Below are 13,547 nucleotides of genomic sequence, written 5' to 3'. Positions count from 1 at the left end.
AACTCATGAAGTCTATATATATAGATAGATAGATAGATAGATGTTAAACTACTAAGTTCACCAATTTTACTCCCTCTTAATATGCAGGTCTTTAATGTCTCCTTTTTATCCCTGTCTGATTAAAAATAATCACAAAATATTCTTCATTTGGGGTAGTAGCAGTAAGTCACTCACCAATTTTGCTCCCTCTTAATATGCAGGTGAATAGGAAAGTCTTTAATGTCTCTTTTTTATCCCTGTCTGATCAAAAATAATCACAAAATATTCTCCATTTGGGGTAGTAGCGATAAGTCACTTAAGGTAAGACCACTTTGGGATTTAATAAATCTTTGTATATTAGGATCTATTATGAGCCAAGAAAAGAGAGGACACATAACTTCATAATTAATTAGTAAGAAGTTAGTTCAATTTATCTTTCCAACATCTCTGCATCCTGCAAAAGACAAAGCTCTTACCGTTTCTTTTGGAATCTGCATCTGGCTTGGCTCTGCATTCTAGAAGAATTGAAGAAAAACATAAATACAGACTGACCAAAGCCATCTTCAACACACAGGGACACAAAGCTTTACTCTCAAGGAAAAATTGTTTGTTCTTAAAATCTACAAAATATATAGAGGGTGATTATAGTAATGGCTGATATATTACTCTGTCTTGCAAACTTTCACTGATGTGGTTATATTATCTTATGTGTGTGGGCGGGGTTGTTTAAAATTAAGAATTGTTCTAGATGTAAATTTTTACTTGCTCATTCACAGTATACCATGAATTTATTATTTGGAGGCAAACAAATCTCACGAAACTGCTTTTCTATTCCTGGCACTGTTTCCAATTTCGTTTTCTCATTTTCCCAACTAAGTCTAAATTATAAGGTATATTGTAATTTGATAGCTAGGCCAGAGAATAACAGCCTGAACCACGAGCATCATACTTTACAATATTACACAGGTTATAAATGTGATTTTTTTTCATGTATTATAGAGTTGTTTTAATTAATAGATACAAGGTTGACTTATTAAAAAAAAAAAAAAACGGGCACCTATTGATAAAAGTATTTTGTTTTAGACACAGAATTTAAACACAGACACCCCAAACAGAGGAAAAGAGCTCTGTTAATTGGATTGAAAGATCATTTTCAATGCACTCCTTTAAGTTTTCAGAATTTTCTTTCTTTTAAACCTTGACTAGCAGCTGCAACGTGAAGAAACTGACGGCCTACTGGCTCACTCCTTAATGAAAAGCTCACAAGCAATAAATTAAATAACCAAGAGAAAAAAAAAAAAGGAGGCAGCAGAAGGGGAAAACAGAAGCCTGGAAGATCAAAACTGGACCAGAAGAACCTGAATAACCTTAAGCTGGTCTGCGCTGGCACTAACTCGGGCACGGCTGTGAGCGGTGGCTAAGCTCCGGCAACCTAACAATGCCAACTCTCACCCAGGCTCAGATACGCCGAGGAAGGACTAAAGCTTTGTCGCATCTAAAGCTTCGTGTTTTTTTTCAAATTTTTGTTTGAACTGCTCATTTACAATTTAATAGAGACAACTCCAGATTTAGGATCAGGTGGCATTTAAAGCACAGAATTGGGTAACAGTGGGGGGAAAATGGAAAACCAAATTTAAATTGAGAAGTAATGCATTAAACATTTCTAAACAGAAATAAAGAAGTTTTCATCATTTCTCAAAATCTACTTAAAACACAAGTGTTCAGTTTTCAGCCCTATCACAATCTGAAATGTCCATGAAATCATAGTAAATTGTCAGCGTGTGTGTAACCAAGAGATGGGGTATTCCCAAGACTAAAATCTGTTTTATAATAAAAGGAAACTTTTATTAACCATGACACATCCATACTTGAAGGATTAGCCTAAGAGAATTAGGGCAATCGGACAAATTTGGGAACTGCGTCCCTAAAACCTACTGCGTCCCTAAAACCACTCTAGTATATACGGATTCATTATTGTTTAGATAAAGCTAAAAGCTATCTGAAAGACAGGTCAAATGTCCTAAAATGACCCAACTAGAATCCGTTTTGAAATATTTCAAATACCACTTGTACTTGAAGTAAAACAAGTTTCCTACCACACCAAAACAAAAGATAAAGGTGATTCCTCCAATTATATTATTTCTACACATAAATGAAACCTACCACTTTTTGCAGAAAAACATTAAGAACTGTGTCGATTTAATATACAGATTTCGTTCACACAAATACTATGTAAATACCCCTATCTAATATTTAGATGCACTGACATATGTATAGAAAGTGAAATAAAGAGTTTGCAAACAAATGCCTTTTCATTTCATTTATGTCATTCTAAATAATGTCTATGTTGGGAATTAATGGCCCTGGGGCTTATTGCAACTCAGGTCTTTTTACTTTCAATAAGAGTATTTAATTAAGGTCCTCTTTTTCATACAACAGTAAGCAAGCATCTTTATTTGGCTTAGCTACACGTACCATGAAAACTTGAAATATGAAAATTTGTCATATGTAGTGGAGAAGATGGCAAGCTTTCAACAACAGCCTCTGAAGTGACAGTTATGGAATAATCGACATCTCTGTATTCAATCAGTCCCTCTAAAAGCGTTCAGTAATAAACATTTGCTGTCCTAGAAAATATCCCTGCAATCTGATTTTCAAATACTCTTGCACTCAACATTGTGGATATCTGTTTCCAAAACAGAAGAAATATGAGGAAGGAATGCTTGTATTATGCTAAGGCTGAAAGAGATATAAAATATAGACACTGCTTGGAAAATCTCTTAATATAAAACACTGGCCAGCAGGTCGCCAGCCCAGATCCCTGCCTCATGTGCATCAGAAACCTTTCATCTGCTCTGAATTTACACACCAGTTCCCTTGGGTGGAAGGCATCTTCTTGGCGAAAGACCAGAAGGCTCACGGTCCCTTCCATCTTGGTGCTTCTCAACAGCGAAACAACTTCCTCCTGGGATTTGCCTGCTAGATCAACTCCATTTACCTGAAACAGACAAAAAGTTTTCAGCTGCGATACTGGGCAAACAGATAACAAGAGACGAGACACACATTCTAGAACTGATCATGTCTGCCGTGGAACATGGTTCACTGCGTGGTACATTCTGCCCTGATCTGATAACCACCAGGCTGCTGGGGCTAATAAAGAAATGCAGACCAGTTACCTAGAGGTGAGGCAGGAAGCAGTCAACCCTTCAGGTCTTATCAATAAACCAAAAGCACAGCCACTAGTGCATTAACAAGTAAGCAGAGATACAAATATATCTACAACGCCAAGTTAACACAAAACTTCCTGGCTTTGAACTGGGATATCTTGATGCCCTTGTGCATCACAGATTTCCTTACATCAAAATAAAAAGATGCCGCCCTTGCAGAAGATTGTAAAAACACACTAAAAATATTTTGGTAAAAACATTTTAGCTTTCACTGAAATTTTACAGAAAATTAGGATGATAACTTTTTAATCCCTAAAAAGCAAACACTGAAGAAGAATCTCTACTAAATAATATTTTTGGAGGGCTTGCAGTATTTCACTTCAAGATTTTTCAATGTTTTAAGAAAAAAAAATTTACCAGGGGGAAATAAAAAAAAAGAGAGAGAGAGAGATTTGAAAATACCACTTCCTGGGGAATCTCATCATTTTTTGTAGAAAGTAGAATATGACCAGCAAGCACTACATATTTAACAGGAATGAGAGTGGAAATTTCTTTTTCGAAGTATTCCATATTACTCTCTTTAGACAGAAATAGCATTTGTCTAAGGCAATTAAATATATCATTTAAATTGTAATATCAAAATTCCTGTAGTTTTAATGTTCTGGAAGCTTTCCCCCACTGAAAACCTTCTTATATAGCTCAATGCATTACTCTCAAGGGATTGTAGGAAATAGGTCAGTAATAATAGGTTCAAAGAAAGCAGAACTTTTCCAGATAATTTTTAAAAATTAGTCACTTGGTACTTGATTTAAATATGGGCTTGCAAATATCCAGATACTCAGAAAACCTTTCTGCCCACAGAACTGCTGATATTGTAGAAATACAACCAAGGATACTAGAGAGGTAGGTTTAAAATACGCCTGAGAGCTATAGAAGATAAAGCCTAATCCTGAAGAGATACAGATCGCAGACCCTTCCATTCCTCAAAAAGAAAAGCAAAAGCCTCTGTGATGTGTCACAAGTAAAGTAATTACATGATGAAAGGGAGACACAAAAATAAAGCGGATTACCTTTAGCAAGGAAGAAGGGCGGGGGCCCTGCAGGGAGAGAGGGCTAGGGAGGGGACAGGCTTTTTTACGATTTAGAGGCAAAAATAAGCTGATACACTTCCTAAATGAAACAAGCTACAATTACACACGGGGACTAACAGTACCCCACTTACAGCCCGAGGACAAGAGGCCCTTTCTGGAAACAATACACTAAACACAATTTGTACTTAAACCTTCCGTTTTACTGGGCCTCTATCGCTCTCCCTTTAAAACATGGTGTCATGCAAACAAGACAAAGAGGAAAGAGGAAGATTGAAGGAATCTAGGCCCAAAATGTAGACACAGGAAAAAATCTGGAAGCTACTCCTTTGCTCCGTTACTTTTCAGTTAAGAAAAAAGGATAATGTCATAAAAATTTACTTTAACATTAGTGCTTGGTTTTTTTTCTTAATTTAAGTATAGTTGATTTACAATGTTGTGTAAATTTCTGCCGTACAGCCAAATGATTCAGTCATACATACACATACATTCTTTGTTTAAATATTCTTTTCCATTATGGTTTACCATGGGATACTGAATATAGTTCTCTGTGCTGTACAGGAGGACCTTGTTGTTTATCCATTCAATATATTTAACACTAGTACTTAAATGCTAGTTAATAATTATGAAACACAGTGCCTGCCGCTAAAAATACAGACTATGTTTTCTAAAGAGAACACTAGAAAAACCACTAACAAGGTATCCTCTTTCTCCATCTTTCCCCCCTTTATTTCTACATGCACAACATTCACACAAACTTCATACATAAGAAATTATGTATCTTTATGTATGTCAAAGATAGCTTCAAAGACCAATGAACCAAATGAAACCCATGAGGTACAGAAAGGAAAATTTGAAAGACTATTTCTTTTTTTTCCTGACATTTGATTTTTATGTCTCAATTCATTCTCCACGCTGACATTTCCAAACTTCCTTGTTCTTCTCATCAAGACACACTGTTTTCATTTACTTCATTTGTCTCTGCTCTGATTCCAGAGGAGATAACATTTCTATACTGCCAGACATAAATTTAAAGTCATCCAGAAATATAACCTAACAGACACTGTACTTACATAATGACAAATGTTATGTTATCTCATAAACCAAATGTCCAAGTAACTAAAAATTTATGAGTAAACTAAATGAAAAGACATTTCGCATCAAATAACACGGAGAAATGTAAAAGTGAAGGGGAAATACAATGTTTTAGGATGCATACTTCTGCTAAATTATATAATTTAATTTCATATTTTATGAAAATGTTCAAACGACTCTGACCCTTGAAAATGGAACTTTTCAAGAATCATGGAACATCTGAAGCCACTCACCTCTATGAGTCTATCTCCCGCCTTCAGTCGGCCATCTTGGATGGCAGCCCCTCGTGGGAGGATGTTTTTCACATAAATTGGAGCTGAGCCACCTATTGTCACATCCCGGGAAGTGATGCTGAATCCCAAACCTTCTGTACCTGAATATATAACAGAAAAAAAAAAGAGGTAAACAAAATGAGATATCTTGAATTTCACAAGTATATCATACATGAAGGATCTGTTATTATTCTCTACCTCAACTTGACATTTTGTAACTTTCACACTGACCTACCCATTTAATACTTTAAAAGTTGTAAGATTTTTCAACATAAATTACGGAAGGTTTAAATGGTATATATATAAAAATTCATTAGTCTAAGAAAAAACGGGAACCTAGTCAGACAGATGAAAATAATACACAAATATGTCTGCTGAATGTTTTTAAATTTGTCTAAATATTTGATTATGAAAATAAACAATTTCTCTATGCAAAAAAACCCCCAAAAAACCTGTTAAAACCCATAGTATCTCAAGTATCAAGTATGACTGTGCAATAACGGTATCCAGATTTGAAGGGTAAGCAGTGAAGACAAGGAAGAGAACAAGTCCAGGGAGATGGAAAAGAAACAATGAAATGAGAAATGTTCCTAGACACAGATAAAAGAACCTCCCCAAACTGACAGGATGAACCATATTATCTTCGCCTAGTTCTCTTCTAGTTCACCTAAATCCTACCGTTTATATTTCTCAAAAAAAAAAAAAAAAAAAAGGCGAATTACCCATCTGAGATCATAGCTACCAAATCTGGGGATCAACATATGATGTTTAAAGGTACTGAGTACTGAGTACTGAGTGTACTGAGGCGTTTACACTTGACTGTGCTAGTGTGTAATTTCAATTCCAGGCTCTTTGGCAGCTTTCTCGACAGGCACCCTTACAAGCTCAATACAGTGAAAAGGGTTATGTCACTGAAACCAACATGCAGTGAGCCAGAATGAGGCAAGAAAAAATGTGAAGATAATGATAAATTTCTAAAGAATCAACAGAATTTTTATAAGGCTTCCAATAATGATTCATTTCTACCAGAGCTTTTAAAAACTATATTAGGTTCCATTCCAGTTAAAATGATCTGAGGACAAATACTTGCTCGATAAAGGAAGAATAAAGAGATGTGTAAAGGTGAAAAATCTACAGAATTCATTAATTTGATGCAGCACTCGCTAAAAAACTGTAAGTCAGGGTATGAATCTCTAAGTAAACAAATATGAGCAAATAAACATGAATAAAAATGTGGGTTAAAGAAGAAACAAAGTAGAAATGATGAAAACACAGTACATGTAACAAAAACCTACTGTAAATATTCTCAAATTCAAACAAAACATTCATTTACTTCAAGTCTGAAATCACTTTAATGTGCCTGGGCTGTTAATTTCTTAAGTCTTCTGTGAAGACTTGAACGGCATATTGTCTATATGAAATTCTCCTAATTATTCTGCTGGGACTTTTCCATACGTTTCTGTGCTTTCGTGAAACTCTAATGACTTGCAATAACATTTATTAAGGAAGAATTCTAAATTATTCTCCTTTCGCAATATTAATTTCTATGAACTACAAAGACTGATTGTTATATGAAACAAAACACTATTAAAATATCAGCAATAACCCCTAAATCTGTACGCCGAAAGTTCAGGCAATGACCTTTCAAAGAAAGATAAATAGATATCAATTTTCATTTAGCAAAGCCAACAAAACATTTTGCACTGACTGAAATAGATCACTGACCTTCTCCTCTGACTTTATTAAAAAGCTAATTTCTACCAAAGAGCAGGGTATTTGAGAAGGCCAAAATGACAATAAATATTAAGAAATCATAATTACGGAAGCAGGTACATAGGGGCTCTTCTATTTCGACATGTTATATGACATAGTTCCAAAATTATGCCGAAGAATCATTATGACAAAGGCTTTCTTAGTCCTTAGCTTTGACCTCAGTTTATGAAGAGCTTCTGTCATTCAAATCGTGTCAGTTCACTCTGAACTGAATTTAAAGTTTAACACTGACAAACCCTACATTTTTGATGTACTTCATTAAAAAATGTTAAATGTAACCATAATAACTGGTAAAAACATTGCCTGTTAACTACAATGAAAACTTGTTCAACCTCATACAATCATTAAAACATCTCTATTTAGTACTAATCACAGACAATGAGCATTCTTTGTCACTTTTATTTATAGTGAACATTATTTTTTTATATTTGTAAGTACTGGCAGAATGCACAGGCAGTTTCCACCTTTTGCCATACATTCTCATAGTTAATAAATTAAAATCAGGCCAGATCTATGATGCTCTGAATCAGTTATATAACTCAAGGTCAGAAAAATGTTTAAAAGAAAACTATTATTTCTATTTTTATGTTGATTGAGCATAATCTTTCTAAATTAACTTCTGTAACATGTAATCATATATTTTTAAATGCTACCAAAATAAAACTATTGATTTCTGTATTCAAAAGAGTGATTCTTTTAATGGCAAATAAAATTTCACTTCATTTAAAAAGTTCACATTATATCATAAGGAGTTAACATATAGTAATTGTATGGAAAACTGTAATTAAACAATGAATATGCCTATATCAGAGTAAAAAGGCAAAGATATTTATGAACTAAAATCTTTATGACAATGGAAAATAGTCTTCCTTTTTGAAAGATCCCAAGCAGAATTTTATGTTTTATACAACTCTCTTTGTGTTTCTTGATATGCTTTTGCTTAAAAACCACGTCCTTTCATTTGAGTGTAGAAAAAGGAAGAAAGAGAATCTGATATTCCTCTCACTTACACATTAACAGGGCTAAAAGGGGTTTAAGCTGATGTGATTCTGTATCTGTAAGGGGTTTCAAAAGTGGAGTGAGGTTGTCAATTCCTGATCAGGTCAACCAAGTATTCGGAGCTTAAAAAGCCAGTAACCAGAAAGAAGGCATTTGTGGTTCACATAAAGTTCAATGAAAGAGTATGATTTAGAAAGGAAATAGGAATCTCAGAGTTTACAGAGTTGTAAACTCTACCCCGAATGGAAAGAAGAACGGTCTCAATGTCAGGACACGGAAAAGGTTCCAGTAAGAATCTGCTGCTGGTGGCCACATGACTTGAGGAAATCGCTCAGCCTCTCTGGTTCATTTCCAACTAACTGTAGGGGTTGGTTGAGCTCATAAAAGGAGAAATATTCTTTATAATGACACCAGTTTGAAGGACATGATTTAAAAATATATAAAAATGCTCAGCTAAAAGAGATGATTAAGAGCAAAAGTATATCTCAGTGCCTGGAGGGGACGGTGACTGGGAATGAGAAAGTCAAACCTAGGAGCCTGATCTCAGTCATCAGGGAGGCCAGCACAGAAATGAATGCCTCCTGTACACAAGGAGGCACTGTCTAAGGACGGGGGATCCTTAAATAAACACACTGATGTAAGGCACAGGTAATAAAGTACTAGCAAGGCCCATTCCGATTCCCCTTGTCACTTGAGGAAGGGAAGAATGCGATATTCTGGAAGAGCAGGAGACAAGGGGCCAGTGGCCTTGCTTCTCAGCATTTCACTGGGAACCACCAACAGCTTCAAAGGAGTCAATCCCTTCCCGTTACCAAAGGACGGGCTGAACTGGAGGAAGGACTTCTAACGTCCTCTAGGGGGGCTGTATGTGGACATCAACTGGGGCACTCAAAACAGTCAGAGCCCCCCTGTTGCTTTGGGTTTGATGGTAACATCCTGAAACCCATTTCCTTCGTTGCCAAAAATTGTACGGCAGTCGTAGCTGCTACTTTTTTCATAGAAACATAACGTTTAAGGCCTATCCTCTGACCTTCTACGTGTTAATTTTTATACAGCAAAGTGAATCTGAAAAGCATAAAAAAATATACAACTGTAAATGCTTTTTTAAAAAGATGTATCAGTTCTTAATAATGAGATAAGACTCAGGATGCTCTGGGTTAGTTGGTTGATTTTGAAACTAAATTCTGTGAAAAACAGGAAGACAGGTCATACCTTTCTTAAGCTGGATGTTAAGCTTCTTGCCTACTTTTTTGGTGTTGTAACTACTGCTGGGACTGAACACGTGGTGTACGGCTGGGCCCGGAGCAGTGGGCGGCTTTCCCGAGGGCTGTGCGCTCTGAGGTAGGAGTCGGGGGTGAGGGTCCGCGTGCTCGGGCAGGGGGTTCGGCCGGGGCGCCCTCGGCAGAGCCTGCGGCCCCGCACTGTTCACACTCCTGTGATCCACATGCTGGCTGTCGGGGCTGAAGCGGCTCGAATAGTAATTGTTCCTCTCGCTTTGGGACAGTTGTTCGTACTGCTCTTTATTGGCTGCGGGAACCACATGGAACCAAATGATGGATGTCCGCATGGCTTGGCGAAACATATGTTGTGCTCTGGGTTTGAGAGAGAATGGAAACTTAGCAAATGAAGACTGGCAGACTCGAAGATGTTACGAGCTTAATTAAGTATACTCATTAAGCAACAAGGACGGACAGACTTGGTTGAAACTGAAAACAAAATTCTCATAACCCATTTATCAATCGGGTTTGCAAGCTCTGATAGCAGCAGGGCTGTGTCTCCAAATATAAATTTCTCATTCTCTAGATAAAAATGACAAAGTTATGTACAACTACAGGCACAATACCAGTATTTTGGTATGCCCTCCGCTGTAAATTATTCAATCATACTGCAGTTTTAAGCACAACAGGTATTATCATTTCAATATTAAGAGAAATTAAATATAACCTCCTCTCTACAACATTATCCAATACGACTTTTAAAAGTCATAAAGTATTTCCTTACAAGGAGACCAGTCGAGTTTTTAAAGAAATATATTGATAAGTATACTTAGAAAACTTTAGAAAGTGACTATCCGTTATTTATCAGAAAAATTAATCCAAGTTTGTGCACGCAAAAATCTCAGGAATGCCAATGCAGCTTCAGTAACTCAGAATGTTAAGAGCTGTTGGCCGCTATGCTATTCCAAGACCAGCCCAAGAAGCTACTCCATCTTATCTGGATCCCTAGTCAGGTCTTTAACCAAGTCCTTATGATTTCTGCTCATTTTTGCCTTGTTTTATAGGAACTGGACAATTTTTATCTTTTTAATGGAGTAAGGGCTTGAGTCAGTATAAGGAAAATCTGAGTGGACACTGCAGGTCCAAGGAGCTTTGTCTTCCTATTTGTCACATTATATGTGACAAAGTTGGACGTGTGAGTTAAAAGTATAATAAAAACTAGCAACCTGATGGATTTTCCAAAAGGCGAGGAGGTGGCCAAACCGTAAAGCCTAAATCGGGCCCATAATATTTTAAGAAGTGCTGCGTCAGTCAGAGGGCATTTGGAAACATAGTGTAATGACAGTGATTACCTGGAGTTTGATGAAATTTTTAAAAGCTAGATAATGGCAGAAAATACTCCTCTCCAGCATGAAGGCAGAGACCACAGACATATGGTCTGAGGTACCCCAATCGCCCGCACTCTGTCACGCCTGATTCAGGGAAAGTGCAGCAATGAGGCAGCACACACTTACTGTTCAAATCTTCTATTTCGAAGGTCGCCATCATTAATCCTGACAATGCAATCATTCTCATGAAAAAGGTTTTCTTGTTCAGCTTTACCACCTTTCTCCAATCGTTTTACTAATAACCCCAGGGTTCTGGAACATTAAGAATGCAAATCATTACACATGTAATATTTCCACCGTGCACAATGCCCTACTGCTTTAATGGCGGGATTATACTTACAAAGACTGCCTAATAAAGGGGTGCCTTAAATTGCTATTCAGACATTTAAAAATAACGCCAACACAGAAATCACAACAGTATAAATGGTGTGTAGAAAGGGATCCTTTCAATAAATATAGGCAATCGTTTCTGGCGTGTCAGTGTTATGCTTCTGCAACGAATCGTACCCTTCTCTCTATGCTTAAAAATGCTCCCGGCAGAGCTGGCCCCATGGCTCCTGGCCGTGGCGGTGGGCAGCATGGACGAGCATGGGCTGCGAGCAGCTCTGGCAGATTTCTGTTTTAAGCTAGCTGGTACAGTGCTGATGGCAGCCCCACCTTTCCATGAAAGGAAAGGTAACAAGGAGAGGCTAACCTGTACATGAGACGGAAAATTGGGAAGATTCCAAAAACAGAAGAGTTTCCATTCTTGGCATCTGAATTTGGTAATGCCTCATGTTCTGAATTTCAAAACTTCTTAGGTCTCCCAAAAGTAAGTAAGTTGTTGCCATTATTCCCATCAGAAGAAAACAGAAAGCCGGCGACAGGTTCCAATAATGCCCGTCACCATTCACCCCTCCACGTGGACTCAAATTTCAAGTCGAAAGAAAAGCCCAAATGAACGTTTAGAGACCAAGATGGAGGAAAAAAAAAAAAAAATGATCACAAATGTACTTGGTCTAGAGCACTAACTCCTTGACGGACAGGATGGACATTCTTTATACCCTGGAACAAATAACAAACACTATATATGAACACAGCTTGATACGAAATAGGAATCCCCACCTAGTTCTGATGCTCTGACTTAATTGACGGTTAGCATATAATCTGTATTATGATGTTAAAATTTTTATGAACTTATTTTTGGCTTGTCCCAAGCTTGCATTTTCTTTCATAATCCTAATATTTAGAGACAAAAAAAAAATGCCCATACAGAAACTAGCATTTAGGGGACTTCCCTGGCGGTCCAGCGGTTAAGACTCTGTGCTTCCAATGCAGAAGGTTCGGGTTCAACCCCTGGTCAGGGAACTAAGATCCCACACGCCGCACGATGCAGCCAAAAAATTTTTTAAAAAAAGAAGCCAGCATTTAGAATCCTGAATAAATTAAAGTTGAAGATACCACCATTTCCGATCGCCTGTCTGTATTTTCCAATGGAGTACAATTTGCAGTACCCTGTATATGCTTTCCAGTAGGAAGATACTCCAATAGATTAGCGTCCTTCTTCTTTTAAACCTTTGCAGTAATCGTTGTTGTTGATCTCGCTCCCCTGCTACTGTTACTTGTACACACACCTTATCTCTACTGTTGCACTGTGAGCTCCTGGAAGGTGGGGAAGGTGGGACTCAGCAATACATGCTCCAGCACTCAGCTCATAGTAAGGTCTTGACAAATGACAACTGAATGAATGGGTGCTTGAGTTTAGCTGAAGCAAACAAGCCTCCTATTTCTAATAAGCTTTTTGCAAAATAGAATAAGTGAAATAAAATCCAGATTCGGATCCTTTTTTTCATGACGGTGTCACTTATACCAAATATAGGACTGAGCTGAAATGAATTGAATTAAAGCAAAGGTCCTTTTTTTTTTTTTGCTTGTTATTTTGCAGTTTAACCTTCTTTCTTTCATAAACATTTACTGAGTCACTGCTTAACTTCATTCTAATCTTTATTATTAAATATAATAAAGAGGCATGGTGTCTTACTATGGTTAAGCATACCTACCTACAAGAGTAAGAGGAGCTAACATTTAAATTGCCTTTTGTCATGTTACTATTTGGGGATTAGCACCTACTAGTGTAAGAGTCTAAGAAGCTTGGTGACTAATGAAAAAAATATGATGTAGGTTATTTTTAGTTACTTGCCACCGTATATTGGAACCACTGATAAATAAATATAAAAATTCTCTCAGCTCAAAGACAAGAAAAAGTACACTGACACAGCAGCATGAGCAACTTAACGGTCTGAGCTCCTACTTGACAGGAAGCAATCTCTTAATGTGCCACACCAATAATTAAGTGACCACTAAAATGTCACCAAGCCCACAATCTATCTCCCCAAGCTTCCCTACTGTTCGTTTGTCTCTATGGGCGACTGAACAAAGTGTTCTATCAAAAGCATCCTATCATTAAGATGTACCTATGACTCTGTTGAATGGGACAAAATAATTAGAGAAATCAAATTAAATCACAGTTGTTGGTAATAGTGGAACCAGAAGAAGACATTGGGCCACTTCGCCATCCAAGCAGCCATGT

General features: G+C 37.0%; 1 protein-coding gene across 19 annotated transcripts in view; it reads right to left on the bottom strand.

The window, feature by feature from the left end:
- The window catches only part of PARD3 (par-3 family cell polarity regulator), a 729,337-nt gene that overhangs the window by 358,968 nt on the left and 356,822 nt on the right, over window positions 1-13,547 (bottom strand). For all 19 annotated transcript variants that reach the window (XM_060160977.1, XM_060160997.1, XM_060160939.1 and 16 more), the window contains 5 exons: window positions 11,105-11,230; window positions 9,586-9,965; window positions 5,563-5,702; window positions 2,849-2,977; window positions 456-494 (listed from right to left, as the gene is read on the bottom strand). In XM_060160977.1, the coding sequence (XP_060016960.1) occupies window positions 456-494; window positions 2,849-2,977; window positions 5,563-5,702; window positions 9,586-9,965; window positions 11,105-11,230 (814 nt within the window). The remainder of the gene's footprint in view (window positions 1-455; window positions 495-2,848; window positions 2,978-5,562; window positions 5,703-9,585; window positions 9,966-11,104; window positions 11,231-13,547) is intronic.

This window comes from Lagenorhynchus albirostris, chromosome 1, assembly GCF_949774975.1.
Source record: "Lagenorhynchus albirostris chromosome 1, mLagAlb1.1, whole genome shotgun sequence".
NCBI classification, from domain to species: domain Eukaryota; kingdom Metazoa; phylum Chordata; class Mammalia; order Artiodactyla; family Delphinidae; genus Lagenorhynchus; species Lagenorhynchus albirostris.
This window is presented reverse-complemented; position numbering and strand designations above follow the sequence as displayed.